The sequence below is a fragment of the Eurytemora carolleeae genome, unplaced genomic scaffold (genome assembly GCF_000591075.1).
Source record: "Eurytemora carolleeae unplaced genomic scaffold, Eaff_2.0 scaffold1281, whole genome shotgun sequence".
In the NCBI taxonomy this organism is placed as follows: Eukaryota; Metazoa; Arthropoda; class Copepoda; order Calanoida; family Temoridae; genus Eurytemora; species Eurytemora carolleeae.
In genome coordinates, this window is record NW_019397168.1 from 37122 (window position 1) to 62695 (window position 25574).

The window sequence follows — 25574 nt, forward strand, 5'->3', positions numbered from 1 at the left end:
TATATATTTTTTATTGCTTAAATCATTGCAAAACTTCCAAATAAAATTAAATATCGAGTTTAATGATTGGAATAAAAGAATTTTCTTTTGAAGATGATATCTGTGTATACTGTTAGCAACAGAAGCAGGATTAAAGTTTGTGGGAGGAATTTTAAAATTCAGTGGATATCCCTCTTAGGTTCTGCAGATTACTTGTTCAGTAATTCTTGGGAAGTGGAGACCATAATGTAATTTGAAGAGATTGATATAAAAAAATATTAAATCTGATTACCATTATTATTTTCAGTTCCATTTGGTTGAATCATAATGTTAGAAATATTCTTAAGAACTGAAGAATGATCAACCCAGACCGGATTTTGTCTTTGATACATACTCAAATTTTCTAATCCTAATACTGATGGTTGAAACTTTTGATAGTTTAATTTTCAAACTTAGATTATTTGATCTAACAGAATTCTTGGTTTGAAATATCTAATGGAAAGGGATTGGAAAATCAGAGTTTGTGGCAAAAACTCAATTTCTTCTTAACTTTATTGTGGTTTGATCTGACACTAAGTTTTAAATCTAATAACCTGTGTTCTAGGCGTGGAAAGATCCAGGTTTTATGAGAGAAAACTCAGTTTGGCGGAAAGAGTTAAAATCTTTGATTCTTTGTCAGCAGCCGGGCCGAATATGTCAGCTGATTCAGCTGGGCAGATAATTTCAGCTGATGCCGCCTGGCAGAATATGTCCGCTGATGCTTCCGGGCAGAATATAGGTCGTCCTCCTCGTATTGGTGGTGCTACTGCTACAGGTTGGTATTTCAGACTAACTCTCCATCCCCGTGGCAGTCTTGGCAGAGACTGCATAATGCATAGATGGGGGGGAGGCTGAAAATAAAGGTACCGGATGTGAGACACTTATCTTAAGAAGTTTTAGGATAAACTTGCTTAAATACGAAATTTTATCATTCTAAACTAATTTTTCTAAATATCACTCTATTTGACCATTTTGGGATTTTATGACCATTAAGGCACATTCAACTATTCGAATTAAGTTAGAACCATTTTTAAAAATCATATAACATGGGTTAAACGATATTTGATAGGATTTTTGAGAATTTAGAGTGAAAATAAAAACTTTAAAAATAAGTGGAAAGCTTTTTTTTTATTAATCCTTTAGTGAGATTATGAGATGTTTGACTATCTAAAACAAAAGTCTAAAAATCTATTTTCAAATAAATCGTTCAATTTCAAACAATGTAAAATAATTTGCAAAATGGCAATACATTTATATAAACTCATGTGAGAGATGTCCAATAAAGTCTAAAATGTCCAGGAAACATTGGCCATGGAGAAAAATTATGTTAAAATCTAAGGAATTTGTCGAGGGTACCAGGGAGGGGTTGTGATTGGGTGGTTTCTGCTTCTCAAAAAAAAATTCTTCTATAATTTATAAAAGAATTAGTCATGAATTTAGAAAGGCTGTATTTATGCCAAGCTAACAGATTTATCAGAAATCTCGTTCAAGTCATGGTAGAAAGACCTGTTTCAGTGTAAACAAGTCCTGGTTTATTTTTTATATCATGATGCTTCAAGCACAGAAAGAGTGAAATAAAGTAGTACTAATAAACTCAAATTATGATTCGATCCTATTTACTCTTATTCTAAATTATTGTTCACAGAACATTTCACTTTTAGAAAATATTTTATTTTTTAAGGCTCTGTAGTTCGGAGGAGAAGAAAGCAGAACTCTAGGTTCCAGACCCAGCCTATAACTGTGGACGAGGTGGAGAAGGCAAGGAAGGGGTTCTTCTCCGACTCCAGCTCCAGAATATCACCACTGGGAGGACCAAGAACCTCGCCATTGTTTGCAATGCTCCGTCCTGTCTCTCTAGAGGAACTAGGTATTTCATTAAAAAATATTAATTAATCGTTTATATTATAAAACAATTCTGAACCAGACCTGGTTTTAAAAATTCATAATATAAGCACATCTCCAGCTTATTGTTAAAAAACTGTGTATGTAAGAAAGTGATTTATTTGTATCATGTTTTTAGTGTGACTTAAATTTGATATAATACTTTATAAATTGCAGCGGGGGATGTTGTTGTACCTCAGCCAAGAAGATATCTTCCAATACCCCGATCTACTCTTCCAGAATCTTCCAGTTCTAGCGGAAAATCTTCCACAAGTATTAGATTCTCTCCTTCCAAACCGTCCTTCTCCTCCAACCCTGGGAGCAGTAATACTGGAGAACCAGGACGGAGAAGTCGTCTTGTAACCTGTGTATCCGAAGGTTCACTGCTCACTAGAAACTCTTTATTTCGACCAGTGATCAGTCCCCCACCTAGAGACAGGTTCCAACCTTCTCCACCCAGGGGGCAGCCCTCTCCAGCCTTCTCCTCGGAGAACGTGAACTCGAGGTTGCAGAACCTGGATCCATCTCCTCCTCCTCTCTACACCAGATCTGCTTCCAGTCCTGTAGATCCGTCCACCCGGAGAGGGTTTAGTCCTTCTTCTGTCAGACGGAGTTCTCCGGTCTTCCAGAGACAAAACTCTAGTCCACACGTCAGATTAAACCAAATTCAGCCAAGTCTACAAAGACAGTCATCTAGTCCTCCAAGATTATTCCAGGTTAGACTTAACATTGAAAAAACGATCTTTTAGCCATCAGAATTTCCCAATATTTTGATTGGGTTTAAATAATCTGTTCATTTCACGATAATTTTAATACAGAATTTTTATGAATTGTTTTTAGAAAAGGGAAATGTACAAACTTTATTTTAGGTGTCTCCTCCCTCCACTACAACCTTCAGACAATCACCTCTTTACCATGAGGAACCTTCTAGTCTTTCACACTCTCTCTTCTCTCGCTCATCGGCGTTCCGTCCCGTTCCGACTGCGGAGAAATCTTCATCCGAACTTACTCCTGTGTCTGGTCCGATCCCGGTCCCTTCTCCTCGTCGTCTCAGCAGAGACGAATCCTGGAAGGACGGAGAGGATGAGGATCTGCAGAGTATTCTCAAGGTACGTGAGGAGCCTGTATCTCTGAGCTCCAGTAGAGCTACTGAACCAAGAATACCAAGGAGAAGTATACTCAAGAATGATTCTGTAGAAGAGTATGTTTCTTTAAACCGGAGATCTGTTGATCCTCCAGGGCGGAGTGTTCTCAAGAAGGATTCTAGTTATGATGGAGCCAGAGCTGTTTCCTCACCAAACCTCAACCGTAGCAATAGTAACAGCAGTGATGATGTTGGACTCTCCTTTACTGATGTCGTCATTGATCCAGTTCCAAGGACAGGAAGAAAATCTGCTCCAGAGGTAAAATCTAAAAACTTAATACATTAGAATTCCTTTTTATACATTGATATCTATAATAATAGCTTGAGAACCCAGCATAATACGGATACCTACCATACACCTTTCAGTATACGTGTATACTGTGAAATAGTGAGAAAAAGATAACTGTGTAATAGGAAGATTGAACCAATATTTGGGTGAATTTGATGTAATTGAAATAAATTTATTCGTAACTTATTGAATGACTTATTAAGTGAAATGGTTTTGTTTACACTGCACAATTGTTGTGTCTCATTATATCTCATTTATAATCTAATATCAAGTCTGAAAGTCGTCTTCCTATTCCAGTGTTCCGGTTATTACCTTTATCTATATTTAGACCCCTGTAAAGCGTGGAACTGGATCCCGTACTCCTGTAATCCCTAGATCCAGTATACGTATATCAGCGGATGGGGATCTAGCTGGAAAACTAGCTAAACTATCTACTCAGGTATTGAAACTAAATTCTAGAGTTTTCAACCGATGATACAGTGTTAACCACAATCATAGTAATTAATTTACCATGTGCAGTGACGAAAAGAAATTTAATAATTCTCAACTGCAACAAAACACTAATTTTAATCAAAATATGTTTATTTAAGAATTAACCAATCAATTAAAAAATATATATGTTAATTCAAAATCAAAGATAGAATGTTAATTTAAGAAAAAATATATCAATTAATAAAGGGGGGAATGCAGATGCAGAGAATAATATGTTTTAAGAAAAAAAGAATTGTTTTCAACAAATGATATTTTAAGAAATAGATATTCCATTTTAAATAAAAATTGATATGGAAAGAATGCTGAATGATGGGACAATTAAGTCATTTGAGAGAAAAACACGTAGGTTTTTAATAAGCATAGACCTTTCATAATTTCACAATTGTAGGTTTGGCAAAAAATAGAAAATAAGTTTTAAACAAATTCAAAACAAATATTTCATATCAAATAGATTATCAATTACAATAGGTGGCAACAGAGAAATGAACTTATTATACATTCACAAGTGTCTAATATAACAAGGAAGACAGCATTTTCTCCCAATATTTGACATTTGTTCCAAGATTAAGTAAAAAAGTGAAAAAAACCAGAAAATAAAAAACACAAAATTGCACTTATTTCACTGTAAGATAAGCACTTTGTTATCACTATTATTCATAATTTTGTCGGACACATAAAACTAAGTTGACACTTGTGACGTAAGAATACAATTGTACTGATAGTGTACAAATTCTCGTTGCCATCTATTCTACTAGATAATCTATTTGGTTTATATCTATTCTTATCTATTCTTAAGGCGGATAATATGAAACTGAAAATGAGCTTCGAGGATAAAACGGATCCTGAACACAGAGACTCAACACAGAGAAGGTAGGATAGCCAGGGACATTTTCTCTTTCTCATATTTCGGACCAGAGGTCGCAACTTTTTGTATTCTTTCAGGAAAAGCTAATCCGTATTTTTTTGGATCTGAAAATCTTCTAAAGCGATTGCAAAATTTTGAGACAAATGTTTTCAAGAATTAAATTCATTAAAATGTTTCCACTAAAAATATCGATATTTAAGATCTGTAGATTTATGCATCGATATCAAGATCTGTAGATTTATGCATCGATATCAAGATCTGTAGATTTATGCATTCTTATCAAAAGTTTCGATCGCATGAATTTTTTTTATGACAATTTGGACCAGATAGCAATAGATGTCATTGACATAAACACATTCAGATTAAGAAGTATTTCGTTTTTTTAAAACCCATTTGTATCTAATTTTTAATTATACAAGTGGTGAAAATTTTTGAATATTTGCCTGATCTTGGAAAATCCTTAAAAAATTTTGTTCTTAGAAATGAAGATTATTTGAATGATTATTGAAAAGCTAAATCTGTTTTCAAATCGGGTTGAATATAAGTATGCAATAAAGGAAGTTACGCAATTAATTTCATGACAGAAAGAAATTTAAAAACTTAGTCATAGAAACATTGTTTTACATCTTCGGCATTAAAGGGAGTGTTCGCGAAAAATGAAAGGGGGTATAGGTTTAATGCGATAAAAAAGCGCTTTTGATCGCTACTAATCTTACTTCTATCTGTTGCGTCTATAAGGAGAAAATTGTTAAAGACGTCTCATACCGAATAACATGTCGTCCATACAAATTGAGAAAATTGCAACATACGACTTAGACCGTAAAAAAATCCATTTAATTTCAAACAAATCATTCAGATATTACAACCTATAGTCATCGATTATCTTTCGCCACATTTGTATATATTTGATATTTCATACTAGTTTTGATTTTGTTTTTTAAAATAATATTTAGCTTACAACTTGTTTTCGAACATTCCTGGAAAATATGAAAATGTCGTCTTCATTACCAAAAATCCTCGAAACAGGAATAAATGTAACTCTCAGATCATAACAATTAAAACATATTATGAAAAATCATCTATATACAAATGTGGCGAAAGAAAATCGATGACTATAGTTTGTAATATCTGAATGATTTGTTTGAAATTAAATTGATTTTTTTACGGTCTAAGTCGTATGTTGCAATTTTCTCTATTTGTATGGACACTACGTTCTTCGGTATGAAACGTCTTTAGCAATTTTCTCCTTACAGACGCAACAGATAGAAGTAAGAGTAGTAGCGATCAAAAGCGCTTTTTTATCGCATTAAGCCTATACCCCCTTTCATTTTTCGCGAACACTCCCTTTAAAAACAACATTTTTTATTTTACATTAAAATGTATCAAAAATTAATTCTTACTATTTACACAAGTCACGATACAAACTTCCAGTTGCTGAACATTATCTATCTAGGTGTGATGGTATAAATTCAAGTAATATGATCCATTCCAGTTGATATATCACGCTAATTAAAGTTAGCTTACACCATAACAAACTAATGTTTTCACGCCGGGGTTACTCCCAGAAAACATTTATTCAAAAAATACAAATATATATTTTGTTATAAATTAAAACTTTAAATTTTTATCTAGCATGCTTTTAACATTTTCCAATAATATAGAGTATTATTAACAGATTAATCAGATTGAAGTTGTGGCATGCTTACTGCTCAATTCCGCAAAATTATCTCTAGTCTTCTTGCGTATAAAAAATTAACGCCCGAATTTTTCTCCAATGTACACTGTTAAGTACAATTAAAATGAACCTCTCAAATTTGACTTTAAAAAGTTAAAAGACAAGTTATTCAACAAAGTATATAAGAGTGAATGAAAACTTTTTTTAATTTGCTAGTTATGAACAAAAAATGTTAATAACGATGAAATTAGGCCAATTTTCCATATTCATTATATAGAATTAGAATTCGCCACTTACTGACCTAGCAATTAAAACCTGGGAGACACTGATTTTATTAGTTCCGAAGACTGTTTTGAAGAACAATATGCCGATGGTCTACGCCATAGTTCAACTATACTGACACATAACAAAGCAGTACAGTACATGCTGTACACGGCCCTAACCTAACCTTGTATCTGCAGGTGTACCAGTACAACTGGATCTCCTGTACACCTGGCTTTTAGCAAATATTAACTAAGGTACTGTAGTGTTGTTGTAGTTGTAGTGTTGTTGCATGCTGGAGCTGTTCTGTGGATTAGTCTGGTTTAGTTTGCTGTGCACTGTAAATACAGGGTGTCCCAATAAACGTGGGAATTAATAGACGAATTCGAAATCGCCTTTGTTAAGAATTAGGGTTGTTCTACCTAATGTCAATGGTCTAAATAATGTTACGTTTGCTAGAGTATATTTTATGTAAACGGTAAAAGACTGTTTAGTTATTGTGCAAAACGTTGTATGATGTTCCGTAACATTTCTGCAACAGTGAAGAGGAACAACTGTTCTGTATTCGGGAGTACTGCATGCATCTCTTTCCGAGTAGACATAACCAACCATACTAATTCAATCAATCATTTACAAAGACGATTTCAGAACCGTCACTGAATTCCCCGGTTTATTGGGACACCCTGTGCAAGACAAACATATTTAACCACGTCTCAAATTTTTAATCCTTTCACGGTTTACGTTTCTTTTCAAAACAATATTTTACTGTGATAACATAAAAATGATGTCAGCACGAATTGGGTTTCACAAATCTTGCAGTACGCCTTACATCAATCATTGCATGCTACTTGTATACACAACACAGTACATACCAAAAATGTTTTTTTCTTCAAAGAAAACCATTTCTTTTCGATGAGTATTTCAATCATGATTTTAAAAAAGTTCGTACTTTCATGTCACATAACTGCACATCACTAGGTCGCATAGAACCTGCTTCTATGTAAACAATGCATGGTTCACAAGCTGCACTTGGACAGTAGTAAAAATATCCGGTAACATATTAGAAATTCTAAAGATGTTGGTTCTTCTCAATAGTTTTAACAAGAGGAGTTAAGAACTTATGGTTAAAAATATTTAAAATTTCGATCTAGCGTGAAATTTTGTTTGACGTTTTTTAGATTTTTTAAAATTGTTTTGTCTTATTTTCTGATTTAGGACATTAGATTAGAGCTATCATGGAAACAAATTAAATCGACATTATTATTATTGTTTCCTTTCCAAAATATTTTATAATTAAATTTTATTTCATGATCACCCAGGTTTAAGTGTTTAAAAACATTATTAAGATTAAAACGTTCTTGTTTTATATCTACGATTTATCCCAAAAAAGAGAACCCTGATGGTTGATAAATCACATTATTAACACCTGTTCAGTGTAAAATAATGTTAGTTAAGTTTATATTATTTATCCCAAAAAAGAGAACCCTGATGGTTGATAAATCACATTATTAACACCTGTCCTGTGTATTAATAATGTTAGTTAAGTTTGAACTGGTGTTAATGTCTATTCAAATATCAAGTTGCACCAGAACAGATTCAGCCTGGGAAACTTATATAATTTAAGCAGTGTAATTAAAACTATATAAATTTGGCAATAATTATGTAAATTCTTATAATTATTATTTAAAAAAATATTATCTATTTATGTCATTGTAATGGCTATTATTAAGTGCGAAAAAGTTTTTGCCGGGATTTTTATTTTTTCTAGTTTGTTTAAAAAAAAGTATTATCACACCTCACTACGTTCGGTGTGAAAATACTTTCATTTTGATCGAAAACGAACTAGAAAAATTAAAAATCTCAGCAAAAACTTTCAGTACATGTATAGTTTCTTTCAGTTTAACTTAAACTATTTAAAAGCAGGTCAATAAAGTTACTTTTATCACACTACAATTAGACAAATTAGGTATACAAGTTGAAATTTTAATAGCTGGGTGAAAAGGTTACTTTTTCGCCCTGTTGTAGGGCGATATAGTCACTTAATCACCCTACAACGGGAAACATTAGGTGTGATAAATTCCATCAAAATTGAATAAATGTTATTATTTCATAGGTAAATTTTGTTTGGGGAAATAGTGGGAAGTATTTAGCATATTTTTGAGTTTATTTAGTTTATTAATTTTCCAACTAACATATAAAAAATTATATAAATAAATATAATATGTATATAATAATTTTAACGTCTCAGGTTCTCATTTGATTGGGCCTTTTCCACTTGAAATAGATTTTAAAGGTAATAAAACCGTTTGAGGTTTAAATAAGTATTGAATAGTGTTAAGAATAGCTTAGTACTGTTCCGGGGTTTGCGTAGGTAACAGCGCCGTCGTACCGTGCCCTTTTTTACTGTCTAATCAGTACCGTCCCGGTTTCTGCGTAGTGAGCTAGTGAACAGCTCTGCCGTACCGTCCAGACCCGCGCTGTGAGAGTTTGCGGCTGATAGATAGATCATCATCAGTTGTGAAGCAACCGTTTAGAGTTAAGAAGAGCTCAGCTCTGGCTTTTACTTCAGTTAAACCGTTAAACATTCCAACCATGAATTCTGGTTTATCGGTAGGGGTTTTTTATTTAAATAATATATCATTTCAACCGTTTAGTTTGAAAGAAAAATTTCCAGGTTTCTCCAACATTTTTAAAAATAAAAAAATTCCAATCTATTTTTTGTGCTATATGTTGTCAAGAAAATGTATCACATATTTGATAACAAATAAATTCTATCGCTTTTCTGTTTTTTTTTCTCTTTCAAAATCTTCAGTACACTTCTTCTAAAGAAACATATTTGGCTTCCTAGTGTATATTTCTTAGTTGGGTCGTGTATATTCTGTTGTATACCCATTTAAGAATAATAGACTAGTTTTGATTTTGTTTTTTAAAATAATATTTAGCTTACAACTTGTTTTCGAACATTCCTGGAAAATATGAAAATGTCGTCTTCATTACCAAAACAACTCCATATCTGTAAACATTTATCTGGACAATGAGTCACCATTTTGTTATTAATATCTGAGGGTTGCGTGAGGGGTATAGGCCCCCTCCCCCAGTATTACATTGTTCTCATAACGCTTAAAGTGTCTTGTCCTCTTGGTTTTAAGTTGCATGATACCCTTTAAACCTTTATTACAGCTTAAATAAAGGACTCCTAATTTTTCTATCAGAAAATAGATTATTTTCTATTGCGGTTCTCTTGCAGCAGCAGAGAATAGGAAAGCGATTAAGAGAAATTATATTTTTCCAATTAAAAAACGATGATATCTTCCTCATTGTTAAGAGTGCCGATGTGAATCGGACATGTAACACTAAGGGCACTTGGAATTGCCTCGATAGTCCACTTAAACCTCCCTTATAATTCCATAAAACAAGTTCTAAATCTATGAATTCTAGAATGTAGGAGTGTCTATGTAAGCATGGATAATTGATGAATACTGATTTTAACGCTACCTTTCAATTCACATCATAGCATCACTATTAAGTTATAGCTTTCTCTTCACAACATAGCAATGTTAAGTTGTAGCTTTCTATTATCATCATATCACTGTTAGTTTATAGCTTTTCATTCACATAATAGCACTGTTACGTTATAGCTCTTCATTCACATCATAGCACTGTTACGTTATAGCTTTCCATTCACATCATAGCACTGTTACGTTATAGCTTTCTATTCACATCATAGCACTGTTACGTGATAGCGTTCCATTCACATCATAGCACTGTTAAGTTATAGCTTTCCATTCACATCATAGCACTGTCAAGTTATAGCTTTCCATTCTTATCATAGCACTGTTAAGTTATAACTTTCCATTCACATCATAGCACTATCAAGTTATAGCTTCCTCTTCACATCATAGCACTGTTAAGTTATAGCTTTGTTAAGTTATAGCTTTCTATTCACATCATAGCATTGTTACGTTATAGCTTTTTATTCACATCATAGCACTGTCAAGTTATAGCTTTCTCTTCACATCATAGCACTGTTAAATTATAGCTTTCTCTTCACATCATAGCACTGTTATGTTATAACTTTCCATTCACATCATAGCACTGTTAAGTTATAGCTTTCCATTCACATCATAGCACTGTTAAGTTATAGCTTTCTCTTCACAACATAGCACTGTTACGTTAAAGCTTTCTCTTCACATCATAGCACTAGCTTTCCATCCACATCATAGCACTCTTAAGTTATAGCTTTTCATTCACAACATAGCACTATCAAGTTATAGCTTTCTCTTCACATCATAGCACTGTAACGTAATAGCTTTCTTTTCACAACATAGCACTAGCTTTCCATTCGCATCATAGCACTGTTACGTTAAAGCTTTCTATTCACATTATAGCACTGTTACGTTATAGCTTTCATTCACATCATAGCACTGTTACGTTAAAGCTTTCTATTCACATCATAGCACTGTTACGTTATAGCTTTCCATTTACAACATAGCACTGTCAAGTTATAGCTTTCTATTCACATCATAGCGCTGTTTAGTTATAGCCTTTTCTTCACATCATAGCGTTGTTAGTTTATAGCTTTCCATTGACAACATAGCACCGTTATAGCTTTCTATTCACAACATAGCACTTTAATAGCTTTCCATTGAGATTATAACATCATTTATATCCTAGCATATTTTGTACTATATCTGATGTAATATTTATTTTCACATTATAACACTATCATTTTGTAACTTTTTAATTGATCTATCTAGCGGTTGTCTAATTTCTAATTCATCATTTATTCGTGGTTCATAAGCTCAATGAAATTGCCATGTAAAAATCTTCGTGGATTAAATCACCAATTTTTAACATTTTAACATATCTTAGTTTTAAGGAAGTATAACCCTTTGATTTTAGTGTTGCTCGTTTAAACTGCGGAATATTGGCTCTGTAACTAAAAAAACATGTTCTGAAAGGTTTTAAACCTTGGAGTTGACAGCAAGCATGAACATTGTTAAACATGCATGAATATTGCCCCCCCCCCCCACACCGTTAAGCATATATCCAAGTAGAGGAGGGTGGGTCGTAAAAAAATGGCACGTGTGCCTTTACGTTTGTATCCAATAAACGTCAATACGACTGAACCGATCAAGTACGACATTTTTGTGGCAACTCACATGAATCCAGGAAAGGTTTATGGTCATTCAAATCTGAAAAATTTTATCTGGAAAAAGTGTCGACATTTGTAATTTTTGAAAATGCACAAATTTAAGTAGAAAATCCACGAAATCTTTTGAAGAACTGAGAAAATTTTGATTTTAAGAGCAACAGCTACATGGCTAGTTAACTAAACAGAGAATTTTTCTAGTTATGAATCTTATTTAAACCCCCTGTTAAACAAATAAAAAGTTGAATTCTACGTATTTTACTGTAGCTGGCAATATACGCCGTGAATCATGATTTTAACGAGTTCACATATGCATGCATTGTTTGTGTAAATATGAAAAATATACCGATACCAATTCTGAACTGCCTCTCATGATTGGATTTCTAATCCTAGTTATTTTCTCAGTATTTAGAGGGACTGTAAACAGTAATTTTAACTGACCCTCCATGCAAAGATGGCAATGCCCGACGCTCAAAGGTACCATTAAAACCTTTATCTGATCAATAATGTGGGAGATATTGTCGTTTTTCTGGGTTGGAAAGTGTTATAATTCTGATAATTCCTATATGCTTTTCCTGCAGTAAAAATGCGAAGTCACTTTTGTAGAGAACGTTCAAATTGAAAATAACCATTTTTCAAAGTTATAAACCTTTTAAATCTTATTCAGACAAAGCTTATAGGGGTACTGTTGTATTTCGGGCATTGCCAATTGCCATCTTTTCATGGACGGTCATATAAAATTACGCTTACTGTCCCTTAATAAATAAATCATACACAACGGATATAAAAGATAATTTTATTAGATCCGAGACGAGTTTAATGAAATGCGAGAATTAGTTGAACCACGTAGACCGAGTTAAACCACTTCTCTTGTTCGCCTGTTAAAACAGAAGTGGTTCAATTTAGTCTACACATCGCAATTAGATTTGGTCCCAGTTATCAATGTTTTTCTTGAATTCTCAGGGGCGTATTCAGGGGGGGGGCTATTGGGGCTAAGCCCCCCCTGGACCAGTGAAATATATTGATTTCAGGGGGTTTTCAGGCAACAGGTGCTTAGCCCCCCTGGAAAGAAAAAAAATTAAGCTCCTGGACGAACTTCTGAATACGCCCATGTGAATTCTCTTCCAAGAAACATCGAAAAGAACCATAACAAATCAAATAAATCATAATAGAACTATCCCTCTTTGTAATAATTTTTATTTCACTCAATATTTAAAACCGTTGATAGTACGGATATATGTAGCATGTCATATACAGGTTTTGAACACCATTGTTTACCATTTATTCAGGCGTTGTAGAATTTTATACCTAAAGGCCATTCCTTCGTGCCTTCAAATATGAATTTATATTTTCACCAAATGTACAATATTTTTATACGATATGTGATTGCAATTTATTGAAGAAAGGGAGGTCTAGGTAATTATCGATATGTGTTATCAGTCTAAAGGCTAAATCATAATTGATTTCAAAATAGATTTTGGTCACTGCATGGTTGTTAGAACAATATTTACTCATTAACTAATTTTTATGATTTAAAAGAAATGTTTTTTGCTAACTTATAAAACAAAAACAGTCAAATATCAACGTATTTGATAAGAAAACTTAATCGTTTATTTGATTTAATATTTAAATTCATTTGATTTGAATTTCATAGGCCCATGATTTCAATTTTGTATTTTGAAATAAATTGTTATCAGTATTTTGTTGATAAGAAAGCAAAACTAAATGCAATTCAGATTTCAGGGGTGGGATTTAAGCTATAAATGTTTCAGCTGATTCGAAATTATGGTATTAATATCCACCATTTCTATGCAAAGTTAAGGAATATTTGGAGTAAAATATGGTGTTTATTGATGTTTTTACAGACTTTAATGTGCTAATAAAACATTATCTTAAAAGTCCTTGACATTTATGTTTTTCATAAAATTCAGATTTTTTTTTAATCCTTTAATGAAAAGCTATTTTTTAATTTCCTCAGTATTTTAGTATACATTTTTATTTCACGATTCTTACAATCATATATCATTAAAAAATGCTGTAATATATTAAAAATAGGTTTTCAGTTCTTTGAGAACATTTTCTCTTTGTATACATTGTAAAACAAAAACAAACAAAAAGTTTACGGATTTTATAATATAATTTCGTGGATTTTCAAAATTTGATGAAATCTAATTTTGGTTGAGGCCAATTTTAAAATTTTGATCATCCGTAAACCTTCCCTGGGGTCATGTGAGGTCCCTTAAAAAATTTGGGCCCGATCGGTTCTGTCCTTATGACGTTTATTGGATACAAACAAACAAACAAATAAACAAACAGACAAGCAAAGTATATATATAGAAGATATACAAAAATCTAAATGTGTAAGGATATGTTTTTTGGTCGAGTTTTAGTTTCCTTTAGTTAGAAACTTTACAAGTAAAATAGAAGACGACAAAAGAATGAAATAACTAGAATTTATCTCATCAAAATAACTGAACAATCCCTTAATATTAGGTTCAAATTTGGCGTAAAATAGCTCTCGCTTAGGTTTGCGTGATACTGTAAAGAATATGGTAAACACCAAAAATATGCCACAACAGGTTGTTCAGGGGTTTTTAATGCCAAGGGGAAAACAGGGGTTAATTATTTTCAATCTGGGAAATTTTGCACAAAAAAAAATATTTTAAATTTGATAGTTAAGTTTGAAAAAAAAAATATTTAAATTTTGGACACCCCTGGAACTGAAACATTTTATTTCCCAGTGTTTGGTTTACAGTGTGACTCATGGTGGTTTAGAACTTCACAGTTGAAACTAGTTTCAAATGTGAACACCAAGGGAACCAAGGATACTTAAACTATACTTGGAGGGGTTTATTTGCCATGCAAAGATAATTTTTAACTTATTTAAAACGTACTTGACTAAGATTAGAGGTGTTGCTAATGCATGTTCATGATAGGTTTTCAGTGAAGACTGAAAGGGGGGGGGAGATGTACTTATTTTTTAAAATAAACCAAAGAACTTAAAACGAAAGTCCAAGCGCCCCCCTTTTCATTTAGAGTTCAAACTAGTTATAAATCTTAACACCAAGAGAACCAAGGATACTTAAACTTTACTTATAAGGGGTTTTTCGGCTATGCTAAGATATTTTTTACAGGCTGTGTAACAGAGTTTGTTCAAGACCTGTTTTTGATCGCCCAGATTTTTCTATAGCCCTCTCCAGTTGTCATGTTTAATAGAATTGTTTTCTTGGATTCCTGGTTGAATTATTAGACACACAGTTTTTCATTCAATTATTTTTTATATTTTCAAGCTTTTTATCCTTTTATCGGTATCTTTCGGGTTTATTTTTACTATGTTCTATTGTTTTCTACTTAATTTTTCTATTCTAATTTTATTTGCTATATTCAAGCTTAATCTGCTCAATTAAAAAACAAACTAGGTAAGATAATTTTCATAAGATTTTTAAAAAGTTTTGGCCACTTATTTTACCTAAGTCAAAAAAAACTTATTTTTTAATATATTTTTAAGTTTTTCATAAAGAATATACACCCCTGGTATTATATTCTTTTGTTTGTTCTGTTATCTCTGTAAAGTGTTCAGTGTATAGTGTATAGAGAAGAGATTATACGACTGCTGTCAAGGGTTTTTGTGTTCTCTACCAGGTTTCTTAATATTATCGTCATTAATATTAGTTACAACTATTCAAATATTTTTACAAATGGATATATTGAATTCAAATCAAGTAATCTCTAGGCCAGTGCTGTTAAGCATTCAAATTAATTAAAGTATTTATCCAAAAATCACGGTCGAGATATCTTGGTTATTTCCTTTTAAAATTTAAAAAGTTTGCGGCGGATTTCTGCTTCAGAAACAGACTGGAAACATTTTCCGGTATAAATTTTGAAATACACTATTTACATAAAAACATAAAAATTTAAGTTTCGTTGACAATTTTGTCTAATATTATTAATATTTTAAAATATTAAAAATATTTTTACAGTGCTTAGGATCCATTTAATTTTGATGCCGGTCCGGATCCGGATCCTGGATCCGCACTGGAAAAAATGGATCCGGATTCGGATCCAGGTCATTTCTTTACTGATTTACAACAAAAAGCAATTTCAAATTTGTTGTCTTATTTTTATCCTAAAACTTGATGAACCATTCAGAAATGAGGAAATTTTAATAATCTCTCTTTTTTCAAAAGTTCAGATTTGGGTTTTAGGAGTAAAAATTTTTTTTTTCAGTTTTTGGTTGATATTTTACCCCTTGGATCCGGATCCGTGGATCCGCACATTTTTGCGGATCTGGATCCAGGAAGCCAAAATCTTGCGGATCTAAAGGCTCCGAATCCTAAGCACTGATATTTTAAAATATTTAAAAGAGATATTTATTTTTATAATATGAGATTTTTTTTATCAACTTCTTTTAGCAAACTTTCTTGTCAATCGCTATAAAATATGTCTTTCGTCATTCTTTATCAAGTTTCTTTTCAAATCTTCAGAGCAAAAAAGTTATTATAAAAAAAAAGAATTTAAATGTCTTAGTCATGGATAATGTAATTTTATCTGAGAGCTCCAATCTATTATTATTTTTGTGGAACTTGATCCTAAATTTTGCCTTAACTTTTTTTAAAATCCGCCATTAAAAATTATTATTAGTTATTATATATCCCTGTAATATAAAAAGAGCTGAGTTCCCTCTAAGCTATTGCACAGCTGGTGGTGTAGAATGTAGAATGTAGATGACTCAGTACAATAAAAACATTTGTATAGATTAAACATCAAGGATATATATTATTAATAAGGTTTATTCATTAAATAATACAACAATAAATTTTAATGAAAAGTGATTTTGCATTATTAGTATTCAAATATCAATGCATTTTTTTACACTTTCTTTTAAATCTTGATTAAGTCAATATTGATTATTTTTACTAATTTTAAAAGGTAAAATTAGTGTGTATGCCCCTCCCTTGAAAGAATCCTGAATACGCCCAAAACCCTTGCTCAAATAGCTCAAATCTAGATTTTTGACCATTTAGATTGAATAGTTTATCTTCAAAGGTTAAACCATACGAACTTTGAACCAGGAATGTAGTTTATTTGTTACTCGGAACCATTGTAAACCTTTTGTGTTTTTAGTCACCTCCCCCCCCCCCCTCTACTAGGAAGTTAAGTGAAAACTGATGAAGCCCGTTATGTTAAGTTTGGTCTTAGTTTGAATGATTATTTTATTAATCTTACAAATTGTTTTATCTTGGTCCAACGATTATGATAATTTAAAATTAATTAAATGATTTTTTGATTATAGTTTCTTCGTTCGATGTGAGACAATTTTATAATATTTCATTGGTTTTATATTAAAGAAATTTATGTGGAATAAATATATGTTTCTCATTAATTTACTTTTGTGAACAGACATCTAAATAATATTAAGTATTAATCCCTGTTTGTTTGTTTCTATGTCAGAAATCCCTTAACCATTTTTTTCGTTTTTGGAACTAATTATATACGGATTGTCCTTGATTTTCCTTTGATCCATTCAGAGCAGTTTTGCAGATTGTATTGCAGATGGTTGAAATCTTGTAAAAGGACAATTATATTTCATATCAACATTTCAACCTTGGGATAATTATACAAAAAGCATCTTAGGACTCCTAAAAATTACTTTTTAAATCAATTTTCAAGGACAAAATCTAAAACGGATAAATTTTAATTACATAAATAATATACTTAATTGCCCTTTTTTACCTTTTTGTATTTAGATAAAAATATTCTAAATATTGAATAATACCAAAACTTTTGTCTTCTTGGTTCTGGTTCAGAGAAATCAAACAAAGGAGTTTATTATGCAAACTTAATCTTTTTCAGATTTCTGCCAGAGATAAAATATAATAAAACAAGACATTCGTACATATGCTCCCTATAGCCGGCCAAACGGCAGGACCGAATGGGCTGAATTTTTTGAGGGAACCCATGGGTACCCTGGGGATAACATAGGCTAAGCAAATTCTAAAATTTAGATTTTTCAAAAATCAATTTTTTTCTCATTTTTTTATTCCACGGGCATCGCCGGGCCCTTCAGCTAGTAATATATAATTATATATAACAGGATTATTTTATAGAGTATGAAGTTGTTAAACAAAGTGCATAATGTGCCGTTTATTATTGAAAATTACTGCTTTTAATATTTTATAATATCCGAAAATTTCTCATTTATTAAAGTATGATTATTTTTTTTTGTTTTTGAAAATTTGTAATGTTTTTAGGAAATTTTGTTATCATTCTCCCCTTGTCATATTCAAATCAATATTGATATGCGGGCGCTCTCATCCAGAAATATACAAAATATTCTTTAATATTCTAATTTTATTCTCACACACAATCAAACTTAAATTAGGAATATTCAATATTCATAATTAAAATGTCTGAAATATGGATATTTCGGTTTTAAAATGGTTAAAGACTAGCTGTTACTCAAGTATACAAATATTTAAAATTACTTTTACAATTACACTTTTATGTAAGGCTTTTCATAAAGTTATATCTGTAAAAAAATAACTGTTTTTCATGTGGATAAACTTAGTCTTTGCTATCTTCTACACCCTGTAATTCATAAACATGATTCTAATAAAATGTGTTACCCTCTGTTACAACCCTTCCGCTAAGTACCCACACTATCCCTTATACTTTTTCGCCCCCTCCTTACCTTATTCATGATTTATCATTATTGTTTTGTTTAAAATGTACTCTGTACAGTGTACATCCATCTATTTATTTACAATTCTTCTTCGCTTATAATGGGCCAACCAATCAAAACAACCAACTCTGGTTAGGCGGGTCCAAACTACATAGTAAATTGTGATTTTTTATTTGTATTATCTCGTGCTTTGTAGTTGAATAAAAATATGAAATGAAATATGGACCCCCCTGTAAGTGCAAAATCATGAGAATTTAATGAAAGCTACTTTTATTTAATATACGTGGCTTCAATAATGTTTTCAGTAGGAAAAAGTTCAGGTTTCTTCAGTAAAGATAAAAATGTTTATTATCACATAGTTGTCACATATTTCATTTCAAAGGCAAAACATTGGGCATTTTTCCTATAAGGATAGAAAAATGATGATGGCGTCTTAAAATAAAAAAAGTAAAAAATTGAAATCTCTAAAATCTTGAATCTGACCCTGCAACCCTACACATTGTACAAGTGCACACATTTGCAGCCCTGACGCTGAACTGCAATATGCACGAATTCACATTTTTATATTGTAAATGCGTACATTCATCCTTTCATACGCATTTGCTTTCCTTGTTTTCAAGGGGTAAAATCTTTTTGTAAATATGTATGATTTCTAAACTAAAAAATATACTTGAATAATAATAATGTTTTTTTTCAGTTCCTCTCCCTGCCAACCATCTACTAACCACAACTCTTCCACCACCTCCAGTTCCTCCCCCTGCCAACCATCCACTAACCACAACTCTTCCACCACCTCCAGTTCCTCCCCCTACCAACCATCCACTAACCACAACTCTTCCACCACCTCCAGTTCCTCCCCCTACCAACCATCCACTAACCACAACTCTTCCACCACCTCCATTTCTCCAACATTACTTGAACCAATCACCTCCATTCCTCTAGAAAATCCAGCTCCTCCACTCATCCAACTACCTTTGCCTGTCCACCTACCTCCGCCCGCCCCCCTGCCACCAACCCCCTCTGTTAAACCCCACAACTCATCTAACCGTTCCTCCCGCAAAGTTGACCTGCCTAAACCTGAAGATTTCTACGCTATTTACCAGCAGCAAAAACGTAGAAACTCGCTCAGTCCCGCCCCTATCTCAAGCACACCCTCACCTAAACCTGCCCTAAGCTCAGGAACGCCCTCTCCGAAGGGAAGTGAAAGGCGGAGCCTTCGCCAGCGATCTGCCAGTCCGCAGTGCAGGAAGGGGGTGGAGTTCTGGGAGGAGAAGGAGGCGGAGTTGAAGAGGGCGAGTAGTCAAGAACGTGACAAGATGTCCGCTAGAACAGATGTTCAGATCCAAGGCGGAGGGATTATGGAAAGGTAAGAACTCCTAAAATGAAAGCCGAATGCTTAAAGGGACTGTGGGCGCAAACTCAAGAGGTTCTCCATACAAGGAGTAACATGCACGATTTAAAATGATGCCTTTAAAAGCTTAGGGTGATCATTTGCGGATTCCTATTGTAGAAGCATTGAAGGCAATTATAAGAATTGTACAGTTTTCAAACTAAAAAAGACAACATCTTTCCTAATGCTGAAACAGGTGTAGGTTTAAATCTAGTAAGTTAGTAATTATTCATTCATAAAATATAACAAAAACATACAAAATTAAGTGTTTTAGGAGAAAATATTTAAAAACCTCAAAAAATAGAGGTTGCGGGAATATTTCCCCCCAATTCTAAGAAAATATAAAAAATATAAATTAAAGGAAAAGGAAAGGAAAAGGAAATTTAAATATTTATTGTTTCCATTATATTTAATAATTAAACTGGAGGTGGATTGGTAGTATTTTTCGACGATGAACAAGCAACTTTTAGAAATAAAAATGTTATATTTATTTCTAATGTTAAAATTTTTTAAATAGCATACCCCTCCTTATTTGTTGTTGGGGCTTGGAGGGTCGCATGAAATTACAACAATAGTTTCTTTAGTAAAATAAAGTTAAGTCTTGCAAATATGCCTTGATTATGGTATCTATTTTGCCTCTGCCAGGATGTATATTGTATATTAAATATGTTATTTAAATGTACTTAACTTGATGCAATATAGGTTTCCAAGAAGTATTAAAGATTTAATTATCAGTATCAAACACGAGACTTAGAACTACATTTGTACATTCATGTCACAAGAGTCACAATAGATTATACGGAACTGGATTCATATTTGAAAAATACATAGTGCACTGGGCGGATACGGGGGGGGGGCGGGGGCGGCAGGACCTTCGCACTCCCCTGAGATTTCAGAATAGCTTCTCAATAGCACTACAGGGAAAGAAAACCTAGTGCAAAACAGGAAAGTCAACAAAAATTGATATTGTTCTTTTTTAGATAAAAAAGATGTTGCCCTTTTTTAGGTTAAAGTTTTTAGTCCAAACAATTTCTATTTGTTTTCTTGCAGTAGAAATGCGCAAAACACTTTGTAGAGAACCCAGAATTTAAAATGATAATTTTTCGAAATAATAAACATAGATATCTATCTATTTAATATTTAATCAGACAAGGCTTTATAAAGGATACTGTTGTAAATCAGGCAAAGCCATCTTTGCACGAAGGTTCAAGGGAAATTACGCAAACTGTTTTCTAACTGTAGAATGCACAATCTCGGAGTAGGTTTCCTACATGTGTATTGTTTATTCACATCATCATCGTGATTGGAAGTTAACAACTTGGGCAATACAAATATTCGCTTTTGGGATTTGGGTCATTTAGAAAATACATTTAGAAAAATTCGTATTTAGGATTTCGGTCATTATTTAATAAAACTATTTAGTTAATCTGGGGCTTATTTCAGATCTCTTCTTATCTTAATCATGAATGTTGTTACTAGTTAGAAAGCCAAATTTAAAATTCCCACCAGAAACTTGTTAGTTTTGAGTTTTCATGCCAAACTTATTTTTTAAACTATTGCAACACTCCTTGAATTCATGGTTTTATAACAACTTAGTTTGACAACCAACCCTACTTCATACATGCAACTACAACATGGTTTGCGACACAAAACATTTACAGAGAAATTGAAAATTATAAATGTTCCTGTTATAGGAAATATTATATATCAGACAAAGGGTTTTATGGCACTGATGTGAATCAGACATGACATTAATATTGAGGGTACCTTGAGTCACTTTTATTCAACAAATGTTCCCTCACCCAAATTGAGAATATTTATTATGATTAGGTTGGCTCAGTTACAGAAGCATGGGGATGAGGATTGGAGAAAAAGAGTCGATAAACCGAACCCTCTTGAAATATCAAGGTATTATATAAACCTGAATAAACCAAACCCTCTTGAAATATCAAGGTATTACATCAACCTGGATAAACCGAACCCTCTTGAAATATCAAGGTATTTTATCAACCTGGATAAACCAAACCCTCTTGAAATATCAAGCTATTATATCAACCTGGATAAACCAACCCCTCTTGAAATATCAAGGTATTATATCAACCTGGATAAACCAACCCCTCTTGAAATATCAAGGTATTATATCAACCTGGATAAACCGAACCCTCTTGAAATATCAAGGTATTATATCAACCTGGATAAACCAAACCCTCCTGAAATATCAAGGTATTATATTAACCTGGATAAACCGAACCCTCTTGAAATATCAAGGTATTATATTACCTGGATAAACCGAACCCTCTTGAAATATCAAGTTATTATATCAACCTGGATAAACCGAACCCTCTGGAAATATCAAGGTATTCCTGAATAAACCAAACCCTCTTGAAATATCAAGGTATTTTATCAACCTGGATAAACCGAACCCCCTTAAAATATCAAGGTATTATATCAACCTGGATAAACCGAACCCTCTTGAAATATCAAGGTATTATATCAACTCGGATAAACTGAACCCTCTTGAAATATCAAGGTATTATATCAACCTGGATAAACCGAACCCTCTTGAAATATCAAGGTATTATATCAATCTGGATAAACCGAACCCTCTGGAAATATCAAGGTATTTTATCAACCTGGATAAACCAAACCCTCTTGAAATATCAAGGTATTATATTAACCTGTATAAACCGAACCCTCTTGAAATATCAAGGGTGTATAACAACCTCAAAGTTTTTATTTTTAGGGGAAATGGGTTAAACTTCGGTCTTTATAAAACTTTAAGAAACTTATTTCTAACAAAAAAGATACTAAACCTAACTCCACATAAAGTGTCAAGGAATAATAGTGGAGAAGAAGTTGTTTTTATCTTAACTTTGTCTGGAAAAGCAAGAGTTAAATCAGTCAATATACTAAACCTAACCCCTCAAAAGGTTCATAGTGGAGAATGAAGTTTAACCTGTCAGCTTTTTCACTAACTTTACTTAATGGGGAAATAGGGACTGAAAAAACCCAGATAATTTCAGATTAAAATACAGACTTTCTCCCTAAAAGTTTTATTCTCTCCAACCCTAAAGAGAGGGAGGGGGGGGAAGGGGTTTCGCTTCGGTGAATTTAGAGGTGTGAAGGAGTAGAAAGTTTTTTCTTTGTATTTTATTTTCTCCTTCAACAGTTGAAATCCCTTCCGTGTCTACTTTTTAAATCTTATCCACTCATCCAAAACTCCTCCACAAGTCGAAATCTCAATCTCGTTGAAATCTCTTCTACTAGTTAAAATCTTTTCCACTAGATAAAATTTCCGCCACTAGTTAACATCTCATCCACTGATTCAAAACTTCTCCACCAGTTGAAATCTCCTCCATTAGTTAAATTCCACTAGTTGAAATCTCCTCCATTAGTTAAATTCCACTAGTTGAAATCTTTAACTGTAAGTTTTCTAATTAATTCTTGGTTTAGATGCATCCCACCTTCCAATAATCAGAACACTGCTGATAATTATATCCACATGTTAAAGCATACTTTACACCCTTCCTCCCTTCATTCTTATACAAGACAATAGACAGTCCTTTCTATAAATTCTAAATTTTTAGATTATTTATAGACCTCCCTGCATGTTCTAGATTTTTAGATTCTTCCTAGTTACAACTTTTTAGATGACAGACAGGCCTTCTAACAAGTTTTAGATTTTTAGATATTCCTGCAAGTTACAACTTTTTAGATGACAGACAGGCCTTCTTAAGTTTTAGATTTTTAGATATTCCTGCAAATAACAATTTTTTTAAATACAGACAGTTTTAGCTTTTAAGTTATAACTTGATGACAAATTCTAGATTTTAAGATTGACAGATTTTCCCGTAAGTTATAGGTTTTAAAAAACCCTTCCTGCAATTAAATTTCATATAGTCATCGTCGTATATATCAATACAATAAAAACAACTTTTGATAAAAAAAATTTTGATTTCTACCAAGCTTTTAACCAGCATGGATATACACATAAACTTGGAAACTAAGATAAACTGTAAATTAGCAGCTTCTCATTGTTTACCTGTAAACTTGTTATTCGAAAAACCTAGTTAGAAATCAAAACTTGAATAAAAACCTAGTTAGAAATCAAAACTTGAATAAAAACCTAGTTAGAAATCAAAACTTGAATAAAAACCTAGTTAGAAATCAAAACTTGAATAAAAACCTAGTTAGAAATCAAAACTTGAATAAAAAAGTCGCCTTTATTGTATTGATATAAACACCGACCACTGTACCTGCAAACATATAGACCTTCATTAAAAAAATTTGATAATGAATGATAACATCAATAATAATGATAATCCAGGGATCAGCTGCAGCAGCTCGACCGGTCAGCTTGATGGACAGGATGAGTAAACTCAACGAGGCCCAGGGGAACTGGCAGAAGAAGGTTGAGGTCAAGGTAGTGAATTTTTAATGGAAATCTTTAAAGGGACTGTAAGTGAGACTTCAAAGATGGCAATGCCCGATTCACAACGGTGCTTTATCTAATCTAAAACGTGGAAAATAACGTTTATAAGCGTTTAATTTTGAACTTTTCCATACTTGATTAGACAAAGATACTAAGCTTAATATACTGTTGTAAATCGGGCATTGCCATATGTACGTGGTGGGTCACTTAAGAGAACGATTTAACTATTAAAAAGTTATTTTTTAAATAAATTGATAACACTGATTTTATTTTTGATCCTTACTTATCAAGCACTTAATTTTCTTTTACATATGCTTCCACCAATATTATGATTAAATGCCATGTTTCACATGAAATAATACATCAGAAAATTTTTAGATTTAACATTTAACATTCCACTGAATTTTTTATCAAACATTTTTTGCTTCTTTCGAATAATTATCAGAAAATTGTTATTTTAAAATTGTCAAACATGTTCTGTTGCTGAAGGAAGGTGAAAAGAATGCTGTCAAAATTATGCTTAAAGCAAGATTTTTTTTTTAGGACACAAAAAAGTTCACAGTGGAGGGTAAGATGGAGCGTGAAAAACTAGATAAATCCGTTATGTCTGGAGATTCTAGGCTCCGTACACCAGAACCTGTTTCTACACCTGTAAACGCCAATGTAAACAAAGTAAAGACTGTGGAGCGGGAGCGGCGGACCCCGACGATGACGATCTTCAAGGGATCCAATACTCCAGTCAGGGCCCGCCCCGTCTCATTGTTTGTTCACAGTGAAAATGTGAATAATAAAGGGACTGGTTCCGGTTTGAATAGATCTAGTTCCTTGAGAAAGGTATCCGGGGAGCATAGTCCTGTATTCCCTAGTCCTACTCCTCCTAGTCCGGAGATACAGTTCCAAGGTAATATACATCAAATTAACTTTTTTTTTTAAATTACTTCTTTTTTGGTTCTATCAAAGATTCATATTAATGCACAGGTAGCAAAAAAGGATATTGATCGAATCCTTTTTCAAATCTGAAAATTTGCGACATTTTAGTCTTACAAAATAAAAACATGGTGGCTTGAAAAGCAACATTTAAAACCTAAAATTGTTGGCAGTTAAAAATAAGCACGAAGCGCCGTGAATTATTTATTTACAATATATTGAAGTATATATATTTTAGGTATAGATGAGGAGGAGGAAATAGATTTTGACGAGGAGAGAATAAATAATTATAAACCAACCCTTCTCTCAAGAAAAACAGTTCAACCTCCCAGGAAACAAAACCAGATCAAAATAAAATATTTGGAT

The 25574-nt window shown here is 32.6% G+C and overlaps 1 protein-coding gene across 1 annotated transcript in view; it reads left to right on the forward strand.

The window, feature by feature from the left end:
* The window catches only part of LOC111712458 (serine-rich adhesin for platelets), a 65565-nt gene that overhangs the window by 26114 nt on the left and 13877 nt on the right, over nucleotides 1-25574 (forward strand). The window contains exons 23-34 of the mRNA XM_023487069.1: nucleotides 584-793; nucleotides 1700-1885; nucleotides 2077-2615; nucleotides 2769-3302; nucleotides 3661-3771; nucleotides 4621-4694; nucleotides 19157-19825; nucleotides 21680-21757; nucleotides 23303-23353; nucleotides 24164-24272; nucleotides 24825-25182; nucleotides 25447-25540. Coding sequence (XP_023342837.1) covers nucleotides 584-793; nucleotides 1700-1885; nucleotides 2077-2615; nucleotides 2769-3302; nucleotides 3661-3771; nucleotides 4621-4694; nucleotides 19157-19825; nucleotides 21680-21757; nucleotides 23303-23353; nucleotides 24164-24272; nucleotides 24825-25182; nucleotides 25447-25540 — 3013 coding nt within the window. The remainder of the gene's footprint in view (nucleotides 1-583; nucleotides 794-1699; nucleotides 1886-2076; nucleotides 2616-2768; nucleotides 3303-3660; nucleotides 3772-4620; nucleotides 4695-19156; nucleotides 19826-21679; nucleotides 21758-23302; nucleotides 23354-24163; nucleotides 24273-24824; nucleotides 25183-25446; nucleotides 25541-25574) is intronic.